The sequence below is a fragment of the Lepidochelys kempii genome, chromosome 1 (genome assembly GCF_965140265.1).
Source record: "Lepidochelys kempii isolate rLepKem1 chromosome 1, rLepKem1.hap2, whole genome shotgun sequence".
NCBI classification, from domain to species: domain Eukaryota; kingdom Metazoa; phylum Chordata; order Testudines; family Cheloniidae; genus Lepidochelys; species Lepidochelys kempii.
This window is the reverse complement of record NC_133256.1, coordinates 229,973,507-229,998,858: the sequence shown is the minus strand read 5'-3', so window position 1 is coordinate 229,998,858 and position 25,352 is coordinate 229,973,507. Positions and strand designations below refer to the sequence as shown.

The 25,352-nt window shown below is 42.1% G+C and overlaps 1 protein-coding gene across 2 annotated transcripts in view; it reads right to left on the bottom strand.

Annotated features, from left to right (window-relative positions):
- The window catches only part of ITPR2 (inositol 1,4,5-trisphosphate receptor type 2), a 356,349-nt gene that overhangs the window by 278,984 nt on the left and 52,013 nt on the right, over nucleotides 1-25,352 (bottom strand). For both annotated transcript variants that reach the window (XM_073317588.1, XM_073317596.1), the window contains exons 2-5: nucleotides 17,399-17,469; nucleotides 6,766-6,881; nucleotides 5,156-5,242; nucleotides 1,321-1,479 (exon numbers count right to left, since the gene is read on the bottom strand). In XM_073317588.1, the coding sequence (XP_073173689.1) occupies nucleotides 1,321-1,479; nucleotides 5,156-5,242; nucleotides 6,766-6,881; nucleotides 17,399-17,469 (433 nt within the window). The remainder of the gene's footprint in view (nucleotides 1-1,320; nucleotides 1,480-5,155; nucleotides 5,243-6,765; nucleotides 6,882-17,398; nucleotides 17,470-25,352) is intronic.

Genomic DNA, 25,352 nt, shown 5'->3' with positions numbered 1-25,352 from the left:
ATATTAATTAATATATTATTATTTACTATAAATAGGGTAGCTTCCAATTTATGGAGAGTTGCAGACACCATCATACAGAGCTTAAATGAAGGGTCAGATCACCCCTTGGTGTCTTTTCATCTTAGGAATGTGAGCATAAATGTAGAGTTCAGTTGTTAGACTGCAATGCTTTGATGCATGCTTGCTTTCGTTTTATCATATAATAAAATATGAATTTCATCCTCATTGTATCACTCACAGTTCTTAAACTGAATTTAAATTTATTACCTATAACCAAATCAAGGATCCAGCCTTGGGCTTATATTATTTTTACATTTTGCATCTAAACATATTAATGGGAAATCTGAATCAAAGGTGACAGTGTGACCTATCAGACAAATCAAATACATTCTAACAACTCCCTCTAGCATACTTGATAAACATTTTCCTCCAGTATATTTTCATAAGAAACCATTGTCGTCTAAGAAAGCACTACTGTTTGTGGCTACTGCTTATGAGAGATTTGCTTAGCACTCCACAAATGAAGAGCCTGCCTGGGAATCCCCAGTCAGGTCTGCAATATGAAGCTGCCAAACCTAGAACTTGGCCCTGTCAGAAGTGGATCTGAACTGGCATAGTGGATGTGAAACCACGATTTGAGGACTGAGTTTCAAGCTTAGCACACAATTCTCTTAGATCTGGAGTCATGATCTCTACTTAAATTCTATCTTTAGCTAGCATGTAAAACTCGCCTGGACTCAATAGTAGGATCATACTAGCTAGAGATGGAAAAGACCCACCCGATTATCAAATCCAATTCCCTCTTAGAGTTGGGCACAGTTTTCCTGAGAGGGCACAGGGAATTCAGTGCATGGAAAAAGTGCAGCATATTTGCTAGAAAGCTGCTCTATGGACTTGAGAACAGAATTTTGCCCTTTATGCTGAATGTTCTTGCTTTTTGTGAGTTTATTTCAGAATCTACGGGTTCTTCTCCTATATTCCCCCCTCCAAGCCCCCCAATATACAATGGGATGGACTCTCAGCCGGTGTAATTCAGTGTAGCACCACTGATGTCATTGTTACACCAATTTACACCAGCTGACACTCTTACCCACTGTGCATCACCAGTGTAGAACCAAACCTTGGACGTTATCTTCCCTCTTGCATTTGAGGCAGCATTATGTATTTAATTTATGTACTATATATTCAGCAAAGACATTGTTTAGAAATAACTCTGTGTGCTTTTTGAGTCCTGATTTATGCCATTAACTAAGAAATTCTTCTTCTTCTTACATCCCTTTGCTTTCTCCCTAAACAACTTAGTTGAGATTTTCCACCTACATTGTCACCTTCGCTCCTCAGCTTCCAAAATGGCTGGATGTAAAACCAGGACCCTTCATTCCCCGCAGCATCCAGAGACACCCGCATAGCATTCTTCTCCAAGAGAGCTGGTAACCTCTTATTGACGGTGAGATATTTGTTGCTTTTTATGTGCAGTAACTGTCAATAACAGAAATAATTAGGGTTCCTCTTACCTTTCTGTCAGGAGTTTATTTAAAAGCTTTTGGCAATTTTTCATAACAAATAAATGAAGACAAAAATCAAACTAGAAAAGAGATCAAAGTACATTGGAATAAACCAAGGAAACAGTTACTGTATAAGATCCTAAAGAAAACAGTGTAGTGATCAGTTATACATGTAGTATATACACCCGGCTCACAGTCTGGCCAGTGCAGGGTGCCAATCCGGACCAGTGTGGGATGCGTTCATCACCCTCCTCCTGTAACCCTAGTGCCTCACAATGCTTTGCTGCTGTAGCTCCCAACCTCAGCAGCTCACCAGCAGCCTACCAGCATGCAGGTCACACCCTGAATGGCTGTGCGCTAGACAACCCTGCTTCAGCAGCTGTGATCTCGGCAATGCCCCAGCAGCTTCCACCAGTTTTGGTTACAGCCAGTCCCATATTTTCACAAAACCAATGTGCTCGGCAATGTCCAGCTCTCCCCTGGACAGGTCAGAGAAATATGGTTCACTTGTTCCTCCAAAGACACAAAAACACATCACAGTTTAACTTAACTGGTGTGAATACACCCTTCCCTTCAAAACACACCACTGAGTTGGTTTGCAGTTAATAAACTTGTTTTATTTTACAATAGGACATAAGTGAAGTGAGATCAAGTAAAAGGAATAAATTCAGAAAGACTTACAAGCCAATAAAATGAAAATAAAAGTCTAGAACTTAATCTAGCAAGATACAAGCTTTGCTCAAGTTGTTTCTTTCATCTGTCAGTTCTCTTCCCAGCTGTGGCAGACTTTCCCTCAGTCAGGGTCTTTCTCAGAAGCACAAGGGGCTGGTTTCCCTTGTCCTCCTAGGTGAAAGTTCTTTGCCTAAGCAGGTTTCTCATCTATATTCAGTTCCAGAGACTTCACCCCACCCACACTTGGTTGAAGGACCCATCTTTCTCAGCTTTCAAGAGCTCTGCCTTCGTGTGTCTGCCTAGTGACGGATGCCTAAAACAGCTTCCTGTCCTTGCTTGTATCTCCCAAAATTCAACGACCTTGCTTCAGGAGGCAGGAAGCCCTCCTGTGTGCCCAGCCTGCTGTGCCCACCAGGAAGCTGACCTCATGCTGTTCTTCCATTCCTGTGGGCTGCCCCCGGTATATAAATGGGGCTTCCATTTAATTTACAAAGAAGACAGGTAAATAGCTTTTCCCAGACCACCTCCCCCAACCCCACTTCTGTCCGGACGGGAACTATTCTTCCCTTTGTTCAGCCACATACTTTACAACATAATATCAATAAATACCCATACTTCCTCCTATGGTATTAATACCTACATTTTACAATTATATTAATCACCATTGTGTTACAAACATTCATAAAAGGCTTTATATGTAGGGACCTACCAAAGTCAGGGTCCATTTTGGTCAATTTCATGGTCAGGATTTTTTAAATCGTAAATTTCATGATTTCAGATATTTAAATCTGCAAATTCACAAAGTTGTAATTCTAGAAGTTCTGACCCAAGAAGGAGTTGTGAGGGGGTTGCAAGGTTATTGTAGGAGGGGTTATGGTATTGCTACCCTTACTTCTGCGCTACTGCCATCAGAGCCGGGCAGCTGGCTGGGAGCATAGGCCCCAACTCCATGGGTGCTCCAGGGCTGGAGCACCCACGGGGAAAAATTGGTGGGTGCTCTGCACCCACCAGCAGCTCCCCAGCCTGCCCCGCCCCCCCCAGCTCACCTCATCTCATCTCTGCCTCCGCCTCTTCCTTTGAGCGTGCCTTCCCCACTTCTCCTCCCAGTGCTTATAGCTGCAAAACAGCTGTTTCGCGGTGTAACAAGTTGTGGGAGGGAGGGGGCGAGGAGGGGAACACAATGCACTATAGGGAGGAGGGAGGGAAGAGGCGTGGCCGGGGATTTGGGGAAGGAGTCCAATAGGGGCAGGGACGGGGAGTTGGGGCGGGGACTTTGGAGAAGGGGTTGGAATAGGGGTGTGAGCACCCACCGGCACCAGGAGAAGTTGGCGCCTATGGCTGGGAGCCCAGCTCTGAAAGCAGAGATGTCTCCAGCAGCAGCACAGAAGTAAGGATGACATTGTATGGTATTGCCACCCTTACTTCTGCGCTGCTGCCTGCAGATCTGGGCCCTCAGTCAGCAGCTGCCACTCTCCAGCCGCCCAGCTCTGACGGCAGCAATGCAGAAGTAAGGATGGCCTGGTATGATATTGCCACCCTTACTTCTGCACTGCTGCTGGCAGGGTGCTGACTTCAGAGCTGAGTGCCTGGCCAACAGCCGCCACTCTGCAGCCACCAAGCTCTGAAGGCAGCACAGAAGTAAGGTGGCAATTCTGCTACTCCCCTAAAATAACCTTGTGATCCCCCTGCAACTCCCTTTTGGGTCAGGACCCCCAATTTGAGAAACTTTCTCCCCAGTGTGCTTTTACCCTAGATGATACAGATTTCACGATCCGTGACAGGTTTTTCGTGGCCAAGAGTTTGGTAGGGCCCTCCTTATATGATACACTAATATTGTATTCAATCCATGGATTCAATTGCTTACTATTTGAGGTTTAGATCCCCCTCCCTGATCTTTATAGCTCAGATAAAGTTTCAGAGGGGTAGCTGTGTTAGTCTGTATCCACAAAAACAACGAGTCTGGGGGCACCTTGAAGACTAGGAGATTTACATGGCCGTTCTTAGTTGGTGGAGTGATTTGTCTGGTTAATTCTGATAACGAATGAGACTGGAATGCTAACTAGTTATGCGACCCCCGAGCATGCCCAAATAAATCTGTTAGTCTCTAACATGCCACCGGACTGGACTCCTCGCTGCTTTTGCGGATAACGTTTCTTTTCCCCCCACTTGTTAGCTGTGTTGATCTGATATGTAAATACAGTTTCATGGTCTTTCAAAGTACTTTAGAAGTAACTGCCCAGAGGTGAAACTACATTCCTTTGCTTAGGGTGGAGTGACTCCTGTTTGACTGGCAAACACATTTTATTAATTATGATTTCAGTTTATGTCCTTAACTTTGCATCAGTTGTTTGCACCTAACATTACACAAGGATATTAACAGGTGAGTTATGAGCTTTCCAATGACATATTACACCACATCTCTTAGATACAGATTATAACAATAGTGAGCTGGGATACAATGGTCAGGCCAGTTGAAACTCACTACTAGATATCTGCGTGCCCCTTGCCCTCTTCCCTCGGACTGCTCTTAATGTCACTAGCCCTTTAATGAGATTATTCAACTCTAGGCCCTTGTTTGTTAAGGAAAGGTTTTACTGAGCTTGAGAATATAACATCTTTCACATTTATGTCAAGAAGGAGAAATGATTCCTGTGATTGAGATGAAGTTGCATAGTATTTTTTCAATGAGGATAGCAACATACATCATGGAAATGTATATTTACATCCATTTCCCAGACTGAAGTAACAATAACTACATATTGATAAATACTATTGTGGCACACCATTAGAAAATGAATATACAGTACTTCTGGTAATCTTTAAAAAAAAAAATACAGTGTAACAACTTTTACCAAGTTTTATTTACCTGCTCTGACACAACAAGAATTGCAACGTTAGTTTCATGTTCCCAATCACCCCTGACATGAAACATCCATTTCCCCTTCAGCTCAGAGTGCAGATGCATCTCAGTGGCTTACCTGTATGACGTTGCTATATTTCACGATTTCGCCCAACAACTTTCTGTTCTCGCATTCATTCTGCTTCTGTTCCATTTCTGCCGCATGCTGCAAAAGAATCATTATTTATTTCAATAGCAAATCAATATTAGGATTCAGCTCTTGGGATAGTGAGGAAGTAAAGGAAATGGCATCACATTAAAAATGCCTTCTTCGATTTACAGCTATTATTGCACTATTGATATAAACCATTTACAACCAGTCTCTTGCGGCATCATAATTTTGTGCACTATAAACACACAGATGCCATACAATCATGCAGGGTTTATATTCCCCAAAATAGAACGATTCACCGTTTACAGATCATGTCCTAGCTGCATGCTATTTTAGAAGTTCAATAAGAAGAAATATATTTCCTGGTGTTTTATTTCCTCCTGAATTTTTTTTTGGGGGGGGGGAAGCAGGGGGGGAAGCAGTTCCACCCTCCCATCTTTTCCTTTAAGACTTGAAATGTTTTTTGGGTTTTTTTTTTTAAAGGCATGAAATATATGGACAGTATAAACCAAAACACTACTACTTATATCAGAAGTAACTTACAGGAAAAAGAATCGTACAGTAATAATGCCACTTATATAGTATGTTTCACCCAAGATTCTCAAAAATATTTTACGAATCTTTATAGAATTAATCTTTGCAATACTGTGGAAGTTTTACTGAGTAATTTTATAGCTTCTTGAGGCCCTCATCCTGCAACGTGTGGCATGCGGGCAGGCTACTGTACCCACACAGACCCCCACTGACTTTAATGGGACTCTGCTCAAGTGCAGCATTCAGCTCACAAACTGCACGTTCCAGGCGCAGAGTTTAAAGTGATTTACTCAAGGTCAAACAGAGTCAGTGACAGAGATGGGTATAGAACCAAGCAATGCTGACTCCTAGTCCCCTGTTCTATCTACACCTCCTTCCATTGGATGTTTTCTTCATTGCTTTTAGAAAGTAGTGTTGAATGATGTCCCTTCATTGTGTGAAATTATGTCAATAGGTAATCATGTTTCACCCAACCAGCATCATCCCTCTGATTTTTCTGTCTGTGCAGACCCTTTTTCAGTGACAGAGCAACCCTTTCCTCATATTCAATGTTTGATGCAAAGGAGGAGGTGTATGGTGTCCAATGATGAATAGGTGAGAAAGTGCCACCACCTAGACTGAAAGCAATAAAAACAGTCTTACTGGAGATATTTCAGGCTGAAGGTGTGGAAAGGTTCTCTAAATGTCCCTTCGCTTGACTTCTAGAATTCAGACCTAAAGTGACACACTAAATTAAAAGAAAGGGCTGCTCCTATTAAGTCAGTTATTTGATAAATGAATATTATGTCACAGGAGTCCCCGGTGCTTCACACAATGAGTAAAAGACACAGTCCTGTTCCAAATGACTGACAGTCTAAGGCAAGATAGACAGGATGTAGAGGGCAACACTTCCAGTCAAGGCAGTAGGAGGGTGGAGCGAGGGGTACATAAGTGGGGTTGCTATGGTGGCATAATACTCAACATGGCAATTCTCCAGATATTTTTTATTGTTGTTTCATTCTATTGTGATTCTATTGCCTACAGATTCAGATAACGTCTCTTACTTGTAGTTTCTTAAGCAACGCTGCTTCTGTATGGTTTCCTTGTTTGGCTTGTTTAGCTTTCCAGTATTGCTTCTGTGCAGAATATCGGTTCATAGGACACACCTTGAAAAGGCAATCTGCAAAAAATTGAAAAAAATACCTATAAAAAAGTGATGTTGAAAGATGCTTCCCTTATTTGTCTGGGTGGGGTTCCTTTGTTTTGTTTTTCCAGCAATGCCTAGCTACCACAATGTCTGGGATTAGATTAGATAGAAAACAGTCTGACAGTAATGAAACCATAAACGTGGGGGAAATAGAAGAGTCAACTATAAATCTTTCAACAACTCCTACACCCTCCCACTCAATGCAGGTTCTCTGAAGGGCTGTAGGCCATAAGCCTGCAAGAAATATGCAAAATTCCATGCTTTTTCCCCCCTTTATTCTTCTTTGCTCTGGTATGGCTTTATATATGTATTGACGACTGAAGGTGTGTGACTTCTGAAACCCTGAGGATAAGTGCACTACTTTTTGACTTCAGCGATCTGCTCCTCCTATACTGTTGGCAGTGCTAAAATAAAAAACTATCGCCATTCAGATGCAAAGAATATTAGGAATTTTAACACTGTTCAGTTCCATGTGTGCTTTCCCCAAGGTTCGTAAACAAAACGGTATCAAAGGGACAAAAGTTGCTCTCCAACCTAAGGTTTCTTAACACCTAGTGGAGACAGAATGTCACATGTAGAAGTTGCAAATGGTATCTGCTCATTACTCCAAGGTAGCAGGGTTGGTTACAGGGCATTCTGCTGCTCGAGGCAAACTGGAAAATATACACGGACTGTACACAACAATACTGCAGTCACATACACAACAAACATTTTTTAGTGACCTCAGTAATGACCTATCTTACACTGCCCCTCTAACATTAGGATATGAGCATCTCAGAACCTTTGCTGTATTTATCCCCACACGATCCCTGAGAGACAGAACTTCTATCTGGCATTAGCCCCATTTCACAGATGGGAAACTGAGGGAGAGAGAGAGACTAAGTGAATAGTCTGAGGTGACGCAGGAAGTCTGTGGTGTGGCAGAAAATTAAACTCCGACTCTACAATCCAAAGTTAGCGTCTAACCACAGGACCACCCTTTCAGCAGGCTAGCACAGCCAGCATCACACAGCACAGTGTGTTCTCTAGTACTAGTAAATTACAGTAGAGCTTAGAGGCCTCAGTTAAGATCCCCTTTATGCTAGGTGCTGTAAAAATCCATAATAAGAGATCCCCTGCCCCAGAGGGTTTACAATCAAAATAGACAAAGCAGAAAAGGGGCAGGAGAAAGGGACTTTCCCCCATTTTATATATGGGGGAGAAACATGGAAAGATTAAGTGACTTGCCCAAGTTTGACTTCCTTCAGAACTACAAATATTTAAACTATTTTTATTCCTATGTACTCTTTTATCAGAAACTTATCAAAGCTAGGCTCGGAAGAATTCTGTTTTAAACAGCAAATGCTGGTAATTGTTGTTTCACCCTCAGCATCTAGAAATCAATGAGAAAAAAGCATCAATTGTCAATTAAAATTTTATAGCCAGGGAATTAAAAAACAAAAACCACGCTGCTTGAGAGCTAATAAAACCCGATGTGATGTTGTGTGTGGTAGTGGGCCTAACGCAGATCTCCACACTCCATAAAGCTGGGTAATTTAAACTAAAAGGTTAAAAAAATAATATTGTGAGACATGATGATCACATTTTATAACTATTTCTAATCATAATGTTAATAACCTATCGCTGGGATTTTCAGAGGAGGTGTACAAGAGCAGCTTTGACTTATGGCATTGATGTCGGATCTTATTTCAGTAGAGGACTGAGAATAAGGGAGCTCTGCTCCCACATGCCTCCCAAGTCACCCACATAAGAGAAAGGAGGGGGTGTTACGTTAGGGATAAGGGTGCAACTGGTGCTGGAGTAATCAAAGCCACTTCCTCTCCTTTACACCAGCAGAGAGTTCTTCTGCAGAGTGGGAATTCTCCACTGGCAGTTTCAAGGCCACTTTGCACAGCTTATATGGTACAAATTTATTTCCTAGCAGGCTGGAGAATCCTGGTCCATGGGTATGTTTGCTTATTTATTCATTACTGCACTTATATTTAAGTGCTCACACAGGCATAATGCATATTCATCAAAAACCACTTCAAAATAAACTGTCTCAAAGACTCTCCCTACCCCCAAAAATCAGGGTGAAGTTGATTTAAATTAAGTTGATTTAAATCACTAGTCAAGAAGATAGGTTTCAGAGTAGCAGCCATGTTAGTCTGTATCCGCAAAAAGAAAAGGAGTACTTGGGGTACCTTAAAGACTAGCTCAGGAAAGCTTACGCTCAAATAAATTTGTTAGTCTCTAAGGTGCCAAAAAGTACTCCTTTTCTTTTTTTTAAGTCAAGAAAACTATTTCACCATGGATTTCTACACAAAAGTGCATCCTTGTTGGTTATAACCTTAATACATGTTCTTCACAACTCAGAGATGGATGTAGGTTTCATTTTTAGAAGGTACATACTATACATTTTTAAACAGTGATTTATTTTGAAAACTTTTCAGATTAGTTTTATAGCTGTATCAGAAAATGAATCATTGTTTGGTTATTTCATTTACCAAAAGGTAATTGAAGCAGATATTTATTAAGTCATTGGGAGGTGAACTATCATTAATATTTGGAGGATTTTCTGGATTTATTCTTCAACAGCAAACATCATAATATAACAAAACAAGCATATGAATTTCTGAATTTAGTTAAACATTCAAGTGTTTTAAAATCAGGTTTGTTTTTGTTAAATGAAATATTTAAAATATATATATCGACTGTTAGCCAGGTCAACATGAGAAACTTAAAATATTGGCTTCTGCAGCTAACTCAGTCATCTTCACCTTCATTTTCCTGTTTGTTCATAATCTGGAAAAGAAAAACAAGCTCTCCTGCTTTTCCAGGTCCCAAAAGATTTCTCAAAATGGTATCTTCTAGACTGAGCACTGAGTCCCATTGGGTAGATAGGAAGATTAACCTAAATATTCTATACAGAAGCCCCTGGAACCCCATAAAATTGAGTTCCTAATTCATAAACTATTGGAACTGATTTACAAAACTTTTCTTCAACATTACATGAATAGATTGTCTCATACTATAGAATTAAAATTTATAATCCCTATTCCACGATGAGATAGTTTTAATTAAGATACATTATAGCTCAAAGATATCTTTAGATGGGCTTTTTCCTCAAAATCCGATTCAAATAAAAAAAAATCTTTTTTTTTTTAAATCATTGATTTTTATCCACCCTGCCAAAAATGCTTTCTTCCCACACAATACCAGTTAGGACTGAAGCTCTAAGCACCTCAATATTAACAAGCATATGCAATGCCCAAGCTAAGCACATGCTTTCATACTACGCTGGATCAGTGCCTAAATGTCTCAATTTAATTTATGGAAAAATATAACTTACATATTTTTGTATATTTTCAATAATTTGCATATTTTAAAATGTAGGTAATTATTACCTGTTCATTTGTTATCATCAGGGGGAAAAAAAAAAAAAAAAAAGTCTGCCTCTGAGATGTTAGGGAACTAAAGATAGGCAATGTGCTGCTTTTAACCACCTATTTAGATCAGCTGTGGACGACACTTCACCATAAAGAGGTTCACATCTGCAGTTACCCTGTATCTAGTTCTCAAGCACAGCCTATTAATCTGTTAAAACAGATATGGAAAGTCCCATATGCATTATTTGTAGTAGGAAGTACATCCTGTTTCATCACTGGAGACTTATAGGTGACATCCAAGTGTCAAATTCAGAACTTATCTCTAGGCTATACTAGATAACAGATGCAAATCCTGTTCTCAGTTTCACTGCTGTGAACTCAGTGGAGTTCTCCGACAGTGGAAACAAGAACAGAATCTGGCTCACTGTACACATCCTCTCACGCTCAACAAGTGAATAGTTAGCAAAACCGAAACACAGCAAGAAGTCCAAAGACAGCATGAACACAAGGGGGAAGGAGTCGAGTACGGCTCAGGTAGTCCCTATGTTTCCGAGGGAAGCAAAATAAATTCTCATTTTTTTAAAATGCAGCTACTTCTGTGATGTTTTGGGGCCCTGATTGTCACCACCTCAATCAACTATAGCCCGTCTCCATTGACACTAATTTTCTGATACTACTGTAGCCCTCTGGTAAGTGTATATTATGCACACCCCTCTATGCCTGATCCCTAGTGGATAAGAGTCCGTTACATTGCTGATTAAGGAGCCTTGGCTCTTTAGTTTGAGTTGTAGCAGCACATGCTTTTAGTTCTGGAGATCCCTGGTTCAAGCCCTGATATGTTGACCAAGATGCCAGCCATCACACTATATTAAATTCAGTCTTTCATTGAAAACTTCTCCTTTCCCTTTTTCTCATAGCAATAGGCCCTGCTTGGGCATTCAAGGGCTCGAAACTGGATTTATATTCAAACCAACGTGGTGGTGCTTTCCTTGGCACTTACCCAAAATCCTCACTGTTTTGCTATCTAATCTCAATTCTGTGCGGCTGCTCCTTAAAAGAAAGAGTTACCAGGCATTAGCAAAGCAAACCATGCCACCTTGCAGCAATGTTTGCTTTAGTTTGAAGTGGGAATATTTACAATGAAAACCACAATATATAAACTAGGGTGCATGATAGCTGTTTGTAGAACTTTTACAATACTTTGAACTCTGAGGAGAAGAAAAACAAATACAAAACATTACATACCAATAAACCATATTGTAGGTTGAAAAACTAAGTTTGAGTATCCAGGGCTTGCCCTCTAGATCAAAGTCAGCTATTATTTTGCATAACAACCTATATTCTATAAATTATAAATTCTCATTCTCAGAGCACTTTATACAACACTTATATCCCTGATGCCTGATATTTTCTGAACTACCACCATCTTGTATGATCTGCTTCCAGGCCCCAGTTACTCCCCATCCATATCCTCTTAGCTGTGTAAACACACAACTCCATGCAATGTCTCCACTACAATGTACAGTCGTTCCTATTATATAGCACAGAAACATGACACACTAATGTGAAATCAATTTTTACTGACCATTATGGCAGCATTTATCCTCCCAAGAGGAAACTTCAGAGTGGTTTAAAAAAAAAAAAAAAAAAAGCCAGGAATCAAAAATCACAGCAGATTCCACTCACCAGGGGAAAGCTCTGTAGCAGCAGAAAGCGATCAGAAAGCCTGGCTCTTTAAACTCATGGAACACAAAGACTCCCAGGGAAATTTTGCTCCCAACCCTGCGACTCCTCTAAAAGGTGGGACACCAACAGCATTTGGCAGCACTGGTATTTTGAACTCTGAAGTCCAGTAAGCATTGCTTTATAATGCAAAGACATACTCTGCAGATCTTCCCCCCCCCCTCCACAAAAAAAAAAAATCACATGAACAAATCTTGCAAACATCGTGACTTTACAACAGTAATGCAATTGAAATACTTCCTCCATATTTGACACAAACCAATAGGTGAAAAGAGGGAAATAGCTTTACAATGTTCTGAGCTGTCAGTACCAGCAAACGCAAAAATGCTGCAGTATCACACCATTTCCTTATTAAATACAGACATTTGTAATCCAACTGTTTCATAGTTATACTCCTAAATACCACTCCCAGTCAGACTAAATGTCTCAATTTAATTTACTGAAAAATATAGCTTATATATCTACACTTGATGTTAAGTGTATTTTAATCAGAACAAACATGCTCTGTGTTAATTACTCACCTATCAAGATGAAGAAAAAAAAGTCAACCCTTGCAGAAGGAAATACTTGACAAAAAAACTTGCCATGCACTGTGCAGATAAACTAAACGGGGAAGAGAAGATGGGGAGCCCATCTAGACTTATATGCCCCGCCCCTCCGTTTCCATAACATCTGCACACTTCCTGAATATTAATGCATTTATCCGCCCAATACACTGTTCTCTTCCCTCTGTGATAGGGAAATTCTATTTTCTCCCTGGTATAGGAAAGGAGGCACTAGGTGAGTTGCTTAAGGCCACACAGGAAAGACTGCGGTGAAGCTGTGAAATGAATGCAATCCTCCTTAGTCCCAAGCCCGTGCCTTAAAGCTGACCTATAAAAGGATTTTTTTTCTCCTCATTAAAACTAGGCTTGTGCACTTGCTTTGCTTTTTGATAATGTGGCAAAAAACCCTGAATGTTTTTGGTTGTTTAGGTTTCTCCCTGCTTATTTCTTACATTATAAAAAACAGTGAATGTGTCAAGTCAGGTCTTTCCTGAGTAATAAACAATAATATATAATATTAGTGTTATGGCAGCGCCTAGAAATCCCAACTAAGATTGGGCCCCCACTGTGCTAAAAACTGCACAAAAACACATGATAAAAGACAGTCCTTGCCACACAGAGCTTACCATCTAAACAGTAAAGACAGACATAGGGTGGGAGGGGAAACAGGCACAGAAAAATGTACTGATTTGCCCAAGATTACACAGCAGGCCAGTGGCAGAACCAGAAATAGAACCTAGCTCTCCTGATGACTGCCTGTCCACTGCCCTACCCACTAGACAACATTGTCTCTCCCAGTTTTGTTGGAGGACCTCTGGGCACTTTCAGCATTGTTTATTGTAAACTCTCACCACGTTATTTGAAGAAGTGGGAGAGATGACTCTAATGAAAGCTTCCTTTATTTAACAGACTATTGAGTCACTGAAGTTAAATAGGTCTTAACAAAAAAACAAACATTGTTTAAACAGTACAATTAAAAAGCCCATGCCACTTCAACTGCTCAACTTTCGCTTGTTTCACCCTTGTGATGTCACCATTTTACTAGATATCGAGCCATTATTAAATCCTCCAGCCTAGACATAATCGGAATGTCTAAAGAAAAACACTCTCATGCACACATACACACTCACTTCCGAAATCATATAAAAGCCAAAAAGGGCACAAGCCAATTTTTCTTTTCCTTTGCAGGTCATCTTTAAATCTAGGATTACTATAAATCTACCCACCTCTTCTACAATTCTCCTGAAACTGGTTTAAACTTCGGATTGTCAAAAGATACTTTAGAAGGCCTTTTATAAAACAGATGCAAGGTCGGAGACTGGGAGAAATTAATCACCTGTAAATGCCTCAGAAAGCGAGGAGGGGTACAGAAGTTTTGGGATTGATAGGTAGCCACAGTATTTTTATATTTAAATACTAGCATCAATTTATTTTATTTAATAAAGAAACAGTCATTTATTAGTCATAGACATCAAGAGTTGGAAAACACCCACTTATAATACTGAGTCCATTCCTCAGCAAGTGCAGGAGAGAGTCCTCAGAGGATGCAACCGATATCACTTGATAGTCCAAGTGACCCTGAGAGGGGGCACAAATCCAACAGCACAGAAGCTCAATACAGCAGGCAATGTTACCTGAGCGAGCAAGTGTAACAGGATCCCTGCTCACCCAGCCAAACAAAAATGACAAGGTTTAGAAAACCTGATCTATGAGGAAAGGGTAAAAAAAACTGGGCATGCTTAGTCTTGAGACACAAAGACTCAGGGAGGACCTTCATGTACATTAAGGGCTGTTTATAAAGAGGACAGTGACCAACTGTTCTCCATGTCCACAGAAGGTAGGACAAGAAGGCTTAATCTGCAGCAAGGGAGATTTAAGCTAGATATTAGGAAAAGCTTTTTAACTACAAGGTTAGTTAAGGTCTGGAATAGGCTTCCAAGGGAGGTTTTGGAATCCCCATCACTGGAGGTTTAAGAACAGGATGGACAAACACCTGTCAGGGATGATCTAGGTTTGTTTGGTCCTGCCTCAGCACAGGGGGCTGGCCTTGATGACTTCGAGGCCCCTTCCGGCCCTACATTTCTATGCTTCATGATACCAGTGAAGGGCCTTGTGCTCCCCAGTGCTGCCATATTTGTGCTGTATGTGTTTTTAATTGTGGTCAATTGTATATAGTAATCTATTGGAGGCTAAAAGTATTTCCCAATGGAGATAACTACATGTTAAATTAATTGAAGTATGTTTGAGGTTGCAGTTTAAGAAAGCTTGCACTTCTGCTGCCCACATTGTACCTGTTCTGTGGACAGAGGACTTTTGGCTGGCAGTCCAGCACCTTTCATAACCACTAGGAGGCTAATTCTTTAAGGTGCTGAGCACCTCCATTAAGGTTTTGAGACCCCTCAATACCCTTTCACTTCAACAGGAAACGAGAGCCCACAGCACCTTACATAGTAGGGCATAATTCAACCACAAGATACTAAGAGCTCTTGTGAATAGACAACAGACTACAGGAAACACCCATGGGACCAAATTCTGCTCTCATTCATGCTGGTGTAAGCCTAGAGTAACTCCACTGACATCAGTGCAGTTACTCCAGATTTACACTACTGTGACTGAGAGCAGAATTTGGCACATGGTATCTTTAAATAGCCCCAAAAGGAAAGGCAACCACAGCTTTGTTTAACTGAACAATACTCAATCCCAGGTGATCTGAAATAGAAACATAATGCAGCACCACTCACCCTAAAAGAGAAAGTCAACACACATACAAAAATGAAACTGTATACTATTTTGGGACATGCTTTCAACTCAGCCCTGCAGATCAGTACTCAATTTTGAACTGTGCAAACGCTATAGGAGAGATACTGTATGGCAGATAGAAAAACAAAAAAACCCACGGTTATTTGAAAACTGAGCAAAATTGAGAAAGCATCACTGAAAAAACAACAATCATAGTCCCCCATGATACCTTTTTCAGAGCCAGTTCTCGGAGAGTAAGAGCAATATTAGAAACTCTCTCACACTTCCTTGGCTCCTAAGAATCCATCCCTATTTCAGCCACCAATGATAACAGTGTAGCCGGTGCAGGTAGCAATACTGATAGTTAAAATTGCCCAACACGTCATGTTATTAGACCCTATTGTCAGTTGCTTATAACTTTGCCAAATTTTAAACATTCAGGCTTAAGTTTTTCATGCCACGTGTCTGCCTAAGCTTGATTTATTTATTTTAAGTTTCTGTTAAAACAGCTCAGTCATTTCTGAGAACGAGGTTAGAGAAAAAACACATTGTTGCACATGATCAGCAGATATTTAAGAGCTTGGTGGCTAAATTCCGTCTTCCCTGAGCACACTCAAGCCTCTCTCAGCTCCTTGTGCTGACCAGGCCCCACACGCACCATCCCTCCAGAGCGATTGAGCATGCTCCATCCTAGGGATGCAGGGGCTGACTCTGCATCTGTTACTGGAACAGGTACTGGAATTGAGAACAGGAGACTCTCTCCTGCAATTTCAATGCTTCCCCCCTGCTGGGCCCAGGCAGTCGAGAAAAGGAAGCAGCAGCCTGACTTACAATGCAGGGGGGGGTGACTAATGGGGGGGGAGGTTTGCAGGAGCCAGAGGGGGGAGGGAAACAGACAGGGAGAGAGGAACATAGCCAGAAGGGGTATGAGGAAGTAGCAGTGAGGGGCAGGAAAAGGGGATGGGGATAGAAGCTGGTGGGAGAGATTGGAGAGGAGAAGAGGAGGAGGGGGCAGGGGAAGGTGGCAGGAGCCTGGGTTGCAGGGATAGGAGGAGAGCAGGGCAGAGTTGGGTGACCAGATATCCTGATATTATCAGAACCATCCCAATTATTGGAACCATCCTGATATTAGGGGTTTTGTCTTATATAGGCAACCTAATACCCATCCCGATTTTTCACACTTGCTATCTGTCCTAGGGTGACCAGAGACAGGCTGTGCATGGAGGGTGCAGGAGCATAAGGGTGTATAAACTCGAGGTAGCACTCCCCTCTTTTAACAGCACCTACTACTGACTTCAAAGGATTCTGTATCAGGAAACATTGGGTTTGCTTTGGTGCAGTTATATCGATGGCTGAAATCAAGGGTAATTTCAAGTGTGGACAAGGCATTAAAAGGTTTTATTTCCCCTCCCTCCACATGCAAACAGTACGTAGAGCTACATTTAAAGTATTTATTTTTAAATAAAATTTTCTTAAAGGAACAGAAACTGCATCTCCCCCCCCCCCATGAAAATTAAGCATAAGGAAAAAAAACCTCTCAAAATATTAGGTTAATCCATACGCATATGTTCAGAGAAGTGGAGAAAAGCAAGAAAGGTTATAGGTAGAGCTGGACAAAAAACCAGAGAGAAATGTTTTCAAAAAACTTCACCTAAAAATTGTCTGTTTAAAAAAAAAAGAAGAAGAAGAAGAAGAATCAGCCATTTCTGGTAGTTATGAACATCTTGTGCTTGCTTCCTATTTACAATAGGAGTCTTAATGGCACTTCAGAAGCATAAAGGGGTCTTAAAATGACTGTAAATGTTAGATTGCCAGAGTAGTGTAAATGGGCCTCAGTTTAAATGAAAATTAACCCCCTCCCCATATTTTCCAACTGTTCTTCATGTTCTTCGCCTTCTTATATTGTACATTAATTTTTCATTTATATTGCAACTTCAAGAGTCAGTGGCCCAGTCCTACAGCACTGGCAAATTTGGAGATTTCCATTGTGTTATAATGCAAATCTTTGCCCAAAAGTAGAATGTGGATCAGTTTCGTAAACTACAGATCCAGCTGTAGCCCGTGTGTGAAATAAAAGCAACTCTCATTCACTTACCTCTGAACTTCTTAGGAGGGTTGGCAAGGTCACCTGCCTCTGGCTGAACCACACATCTGTCATCCACTAACCTAGAAAAACAAACATGTTAAACATTATTTTCACTGTTGTCATATGTATGTTTGTGTAGACATATCCATGACACTTAAGGTAGCAGGGTTCTCACATTTCCATTTCGAGTAAAAAACATGAAAACCAAAAATCACAACCTGTATTATGTCAGCACAAGGAAAGAACAAATATCTGTGCTCTCCTCTTGCATAAGAGGATTTCTTTTATAGCACTAATTCAAAGCAGCTATTTCAGATCCCGCTTCATTTAAAACTGGCCAAAGTCCCTTTCATTGCAATGTGCATGTTGATATTATGTGCAAAACTCTTAGCTTTCATTTTCAGTGGTACATTAACCCTGAATAATAAACAGTCTGCCTCTGGGCAGCTCTCAGATTCTCATAGCCAAGCTCCAGAGCCCTGATCCAAAGTCCAGTGAACTCAATAGAGTGATTCCCACTGACTTTAATGGGCTCTAGATTAGGCCTTGAAGAGGAAGGCTGAAGCACCCATGTTTGCAGCATGAAGAAAAGGATTTAAAGCGCTACATTTAAAGTACAACTTGCTAACTTTGGCCTCAGTTCTGCAAGCAGCTCCATGCAAGCCAATCTCTACATCCACACAGCGCCTCTTTAAATTCATCAACGGCAACAGGGCTCCTTGCTGATGCAGGAGTTCATCCAGGAGGCTGTTTACATGATTGGGACATATGTTCTTTGGTGACTTGTTGCTGCCCAATACTTCTTCCAAACGCTCCCAGGGGAAGCGATGATGAAACTTTCTTCCAGTAAACTCACAGGATAGTGAAATGTTGGACAGATTGTGGACAGCCCTTTACAAATATAGAATTTTGTATGATCTGCAGGCCGCACCTACTTGAACGCCAAATGACAACATACACTTGAGTAGGTCTGATAGTCTATGATCACAGTGAGAGTATATGTGTGCCCTCCTGTTGCCGCTAGTGGTTGGACTATCTGAATGGAGGTGCCATACAAAAGATATTACACTATTTTACTCCTGGGGGAATTCTGCGCCACTGCACATGCGCAGAATTAATGTCCTCTGCAGATTTCTTTGCCTCCCCACAGAAAAATGACTTTGAGGGGGAAGCAAAGGAAAGCCAAAAGAGAGGTCATGTGACCCTCCCCAGCAGTATGTTTTGGGTGCCCAAGGCAGCCGGCAGAGAGGTAAATCACTGTGGGACAGGGGGCGGGACTGGGGAAGACCTGGCTGGTGGCTCTTACCCTTCGCTGGGCTCAGCTGTTAGTCTCGGCTGGGCTAGGGAGGATGGGACTTCCCCTTCCCAGCATCCGGGGCCAGGTCGGACCCCCCCGCAGATTTCTCCCCAGGCTGCAGGAAGCTCCGCAAACTCCCCCACCCTGCTTCCTGTGCCCATCACTCCTCAGCTGCAGGGGGAGGGATCACTGTACAGGGAGCTGCTCCCCCCCACCCACTAGATCCTCCCACCAAGCCTTACGCCTCCCAAACCCAGAACAACCCCCCATCGAGCCCCACTCCTCCCTGAATCTGGACCACCGCAATGAGCCACCCACACCTGGATCCTCACCCTACTGAGCCCCAACCAGCTGCACCTGGATCCTGATCTCACTGAGCCCCACTCCCCCAGTATCTGGACCCCCCCCAGTAAATCCCCCCCACCCAGACCACCCTACTGAGCCCAAATCACCTTCACCAGGACCCCCTGCAGAGTCCTATTACCGCTGCACCGAGAATGCCCCAAAAGCCTCTGTGCATCCAGATCCCCCCTGCACCCAGACCCCGCTCCAAACTACCCACACCCAGATTGCCCCACACAGAACCCTCTCAACACACACCTGGATCCCCCCACACTAAGCCCCTCCACACTTGGACTGTGCCGGGCTGAGCCTGTCCGCCCACACCTGGTACAGCTGACACAGAAGGACAGGGCCCTAAGGTGTTTCTGGGGCAGGCCTAGTCCTTGTGCTGTGTCAGGGTTGAGTGCAGCCTCACTGCTGAATCTGTGTCCTGGGTGGGATCTTCAAAATGATCTCCCACCTCTGTGCAGCCAGTGGCCTGTGCTCCCCAACGCCATGCTGGCGCCTCCACGTTTATTTGACAAATACAACTTGAAGAATTTTGCAGAATTTTAAAATATTGTGCACAGAATTTTTAATTTTTTGGCGCAGAATGCTCTCAGGAGTAACGATTTGCCCAAAATTAAGCAGATGTGAATGGTATCTATTAACTACCCAAACATATTGCCTTGTACATTATGGTGGGGACAGAACCCAGAACTGTGAAGATAAATTGAAAGATTCTGTCACAGAAGCCACAAAATGGCATTTGTCTTTATTAGCCAGGAGGCTTTTTTAAAAAAATATGAAAGACTTCTAAAATATAAAGTTAAAACTTCAAATTTTCAAAATAAACTTTGTCTTTTAAAATGCTATAATAATTCTGCGCTGTTCTGTAGTCTCTCTTCACACTGGTTAGGCCATTGGTGTGTTGAGATCACGGCCTATCATGCTGACCAATATTCTCTCTGGTATATTCTTTTCTTGCATCCCCCCCTTTGTATCCATCTGTTGTCTCTTGCCTTGTACTTAGATTGTAAGATCCTTTGGGCAAAGACTGTCTTTTGTTCTGTTTGTACAGCACCTACCACAACTGGGCTTTGGTCCAGGACTGGGGCTCCTAGGCTCTACAGTAATACAAATAATTAATAATAAACTGAGCATCTCAAAGCACTTTATAAAAATTAGTGAACTGTAAGTCACAGCACCCCATGGAGGTAGCCAATTATTATCTTCCCTCTATCAATTAACCAGATCTTAGGTGAGTTGCCCCGCGCTACACAAACATGCTAGTGGCAGTACCAGAATTAGAACACAGAGATCCTGCTCTCAATTGACTTCTCTAACCATTAGACACTATTCCCTCTGAAGGTAGTACTCGTAATAACCAATTTCTACAAGCATAAATTAACTATAACTATTACATACATTATATATGCCACCTGTTCTGCATATAGCAAGCACAGACATTATTTTGACTCATCTCCTAGACGGATTGATAGTGATATGTAAATTGGTGCCACCAAGACAACATAGTCTTAAATGCATATAACCTATTATTGATCTAATAGTGCTTTGGCAATTTGAATTAAAGGACTGCAGGATCAGGCTGATTACACTGTTAATATTTCCTGATTTTGTCATCTTAATACCTTAGTTTTTTATAATTTCCATTTTTCCCCTCTAAATAGAGAGGTGTGAAATATAGGTCTGAATCTTTGGTCACATAGACAACAAGAACACATTTTCATATGCTAATGTGGGTTCATATGTTTACTCGAAAAACAAAGTGGTTGTCATGACATTTTGCAAGTGAAATAAGAGTTTAAAAATGACTACGCCCATTTAATAGAAAAACCATTAACCTTAGTACTGTTCTTTATAAACAAATTCAATTTGCCTTCAGGAAGTCTAGTGTAAACAATCTGCCCCATTTAAAACAATTTCACAGGAAAATCATACTTAAGTAAACTCTGCTACCCTATCAGTAGTTGATGGCAGTTCTAGGAGCTTTTCTGGGAGAAGGCATCAGACAAAGCAATATCCGTAGGCTTAGCAGAATTCATTTTTTATTTCTTTCTAATTTCAATGAACAATATTTACTTTTATCTGAGAAACAGATTGACAGAGCCAGAAGAGTACCCAGAAGTCACCTACTACAAGACAGGCCCAAAGAAAGTAACAGAACGCCACCAGCCATCACCTACAGCCCCCAACTAAAACTCCTCCAGCGCATCATCAAGGATCTACAACCTATCCTGAAGGACGATCCCTCACACTCACAGACCTTGGGAGACAGGCCAGTCCTTGCTTACAGACAGCCTCCCAATCTGAAGCAAATACTCACCATCAACTACACACCACACAACAAAAACACCAACCCAGGAACCAACCCGTGCAATAAACCCTGTTGCCAACTCTGTCCGCATATCTATTCAAGGGACACCATCATAGGACCTAACCACATCAGCCACACCATCAAGGGCTCATTCACCTGCACATCTAGCAATGGGGTATATGCCATCATGTGCCACATGCCCCTCTGCCATGTACACTGGCCAAACCAGACAGTCTGTATGCAAAAGAATAAATGGACACAAATCTGACATCAGGAATCAGAATATTCAAAAACCAGTAGGAGAACACTTCAATCTCTCTCATCACTCAATAGCAGACCTAAAAGTAGCAATTCTTCAACAAAAAAACTTCAAAAACAGACTCCAACGTGAAGCTGCATAACTGGAATTAATCTGCAAAGTGGATACCATCAGATTAGGCCTGAACAGAGACTGGGAGTGGTTAGGTCATTACAAAACCTAAACTTAATTTCCCCAATACTAATTTTTCCCTCCTATTACTCTCACCTTCTTGTCAACCGTCTGTAATGGGCCAGTCTCTTACCATTTCAGAAGTTATTTTTCCTCCCTTGGTATCCTGCTGTTAATTGATTTATCTCATTAGACTGACCTCACACTTGGTAAAGCAACCCCCATCCTTTCATGTATTTATACTTGCTCCTGTATTTTCACTCCATGCATCTGATGAAGTGGGTTCTAACCCATGAAAGCTTACGCCCAAATAAATGTGGTAGTCTCTAAGGTGCCACAAGGACTCCTCGTTATTTTATCTTTAAGGGTTTTTTTATTTTTATTGGGTTTTATTTTTAAGATTTTGCACTATTTTTACAGTTATTGGAAATTAAGGTGGGAAAGGGGTAGAGCTTAGTGTTAGAGCAGCATTGACAGTGGGGACACAGGGAGCTCCCTGCAAGGCCAAAGGGCCCAAGACACCAAGGCACAAGGTGGGGAGATGCTGCAATCCTAGCCCAACAGATCAAAGAGCCCCAGCACGGACAACAATGGACCCCCCAGCCCTGGAGGTTCCAGCCCCACGGATGGCTCCCATACGCCTGGCTGGTGAGTGAGTGAGCCTTCCCCACTCCTTAGGCCTGCAGAGATCAGGTGTCCCCAGCCCTGCAGCAGGGAGCTCTAGGCAGCCGGGCTGTCACAGGAGTTAGCAAGCAAGCAGGCTCTCTGTACTGCTGCAGGGCTGGTGACACCTGATTCTTGCTGGCACAGGCCGGTAGCAGGGGGAGAGGCTGCACTCACACCAACTGATGGGGGGGGGGGGAATATTCCCCCTGTCAATTTCAGTGTACCAACTGAAAATGACGTTTGCCAACACCTATCGATTAAAACCTGATCCTGACAAGCCTAAGTATCTGGTTCATTCAGACGAAGAGCCTGACTCTGTTCCCACTCAAGTCGATGGGAGCTGTGCCACTGGCCACAATGAGAGCAGGAGCAATCTGTCAATACGCACATGCATTTCCCACCACCAGGCTGCTGGTGTGCTGAGATCACAGCCTCTCACATGGACCGATATTGTCTCATTGCTTCCTTGTACTCTCCTGTCCATCTCCACCTGTTGTCTCTTCTCTTATACTTAAATTATAAGCTCTTTGGGGCAGGGGCTCTCTTGTTCTGTGTTTGTACAGCCTCTAGCACAATGGGGTCTTGGTCACTGACTATGGGTCCTAAGTACTATAGTAATACAAACAATACAACAACAAGCAGCTCACTGGCATACGAAACAAGAGCAGGCCGCTCAGATTTACCTTCACTCCCAAAAGCAAAAGTAAAAAACAACTTACAAACAACAACTATGGAAATCAGCAGTTAACATTCAATGAGCAATTTGACAGTAGAGCCCGAACTACACTTAAAAGTTCTCCTAGAAGAGCTATGTTGGTTAGCAGTATGGGGGGGTGGGGAGGGAGGGATGACAGGGACACAAACCCCACCGCAAACCAGTAAGGGCAGATGCCGGAGGGAGTGAAGTCTGGCTCCCAGTTCCCGGAAGCATCCAATACAGAGCTACGGGTATGTCAGACTCACGCTAGCAGGGCTTGAGCTAGCATGGATGTTTCAGCATTAGCGGCGGCTCAGGCTAGCCAGCAGAGCTCAAGCCCACCTTTCCCCTTCCCCCTGGATCTGAGCTTGGCTGACTAGCCCAAGTCTCCACCGGTGCTGCAACATCCCACACTGCTATTTTTAGCATGCTAGCTCAAGCCCTGCTAGCACGAGTCTGTCAACCCGGGCTGGGAGGCTCGTTCCCAGCTACAGTGCAGGAAGCCCCCAGGAGTTTAGGGGCAGAATTTAAGGCCTCCTCTGCTGCAGAATATCTTCTACTCTAGCACAGGACCAATACTAGATTCCTCTGCTCACTGACAGATAAAAGGGGACAGGATCTTTATAATGTTTTATTCTATAAACATTCTACTATCTCTGCCCTTTGAACGGACTGGTAGAAGCCAATGTCCAAATCCACCTATGATTCTGATCTTCTATTCTGAATTCACTTAATCCCACAAAATTTGAAACATTAGAGTAGAACCTCAGAGTTACAAACATCAGAGTTACGAACTGACTGGTCAACCACACACTTCATTTGGAACTAGAAGTATGCAATCAGGTAGCAGCAAGACCACAAAAAAAAAAATACAGTACAGTACTGTGTTAAATGTAAACTACTAAAAAAAAAGGGAGGGGTGGGGGTGTTTAAGAAAAGATTTGACACTGTAAGGAAACTGTTTCTGTTCTTGTCTCACTTAAATTAAGATGGTTAAAAGCAACATTTTTCTTCTGCATAGTAAAGTGCCAAAGCTGTATTAAGTCAATGTTCAGCTGCAAACTTTTGAAAGAACCACCATCATGTTTTGTTCAGAGTTATGAATAACCTCCATTTCCAAGGTGCTCGTAACTCTGAGGTTCTGCTGTTTTTGTAAAAATGTTTAAAGAAGCTATTTCTAAATATTTTAGTCTCAAAACTAACCCAACATTTTCTCCATGGTTTTCAGAACTCGCACCATAAGTAGGGGATTTGGGGTATGATTTTCAAGGATGCTCGTCTAATAAGACCTCAACTGCAGCCTTAACTAGACAGAGAGACTGTTACCTTCTCCATTATAGAGCCACATCGTTACAGCAAAGTAACACACGCAGCTACGGGCTAGATCCTGCAGGGTGCTGATTACTTCCTACCAGATGCCAAGCACCCTCAACAGCCATTTTTGATAGGAGTGGAGGGCACTTAGCAGTTCTCATGATCAAGGCACTGAAGCATAATAGAAAGTAAACTTTAATTAACATTAGTCACTCTCTTTTGTATGTTCTGGGAAGACAAAGATAAAATGCCATAAAGTTGTATTACAGTAATTAGTGACCACAATCACCCCTAATGTAAATGGAGTTGCACCAAGGATTAATTAGCCCTCAAGCTACATACAAGATTTTTCAATTACGCATGCAATACTCTTGGTTCTGCAGCCCAATACCCAGTTTAATACAGTTTTAGTTTGACACTGTACTGCATACAACAGGCTGACTGGCTGCTCTTTCCATTCCAATATAATTCAAACTATTTTTAAGATCATGATTTCTCAAACGGAAATCTTTTTTAGATCTTCCAGTCTACGAAGCCCACTCCTTGGGAATGAAGATTCTTGGGCACTAGCTATGCTAGACATTGCTGTAAGTTCCCCAACCTCTCCAAATCGGGAAAGGAGAGGATGGATGGCCCAGTGATGAAGGTGCTAGCCTGAGACCTAGGTTCTAGCTCTGCTCTACTACAGACTTCCTGTGTGATCTTGGGCAAGCCATTTAATCTCTCCCCATCTATAAAGGGAATATAGTTATACTAATACTTTTCTCCTACTCTGTGCCTGTCTTGGATACTTACACTGTAAACTCTTCAGGGCCTCAGGGCCCTATTTGTACAATGGAGACAGTAGTATTTCCCTACCTTGCAGGGGTGTTGAGAGGATAAATACATTGAAGATTCTGA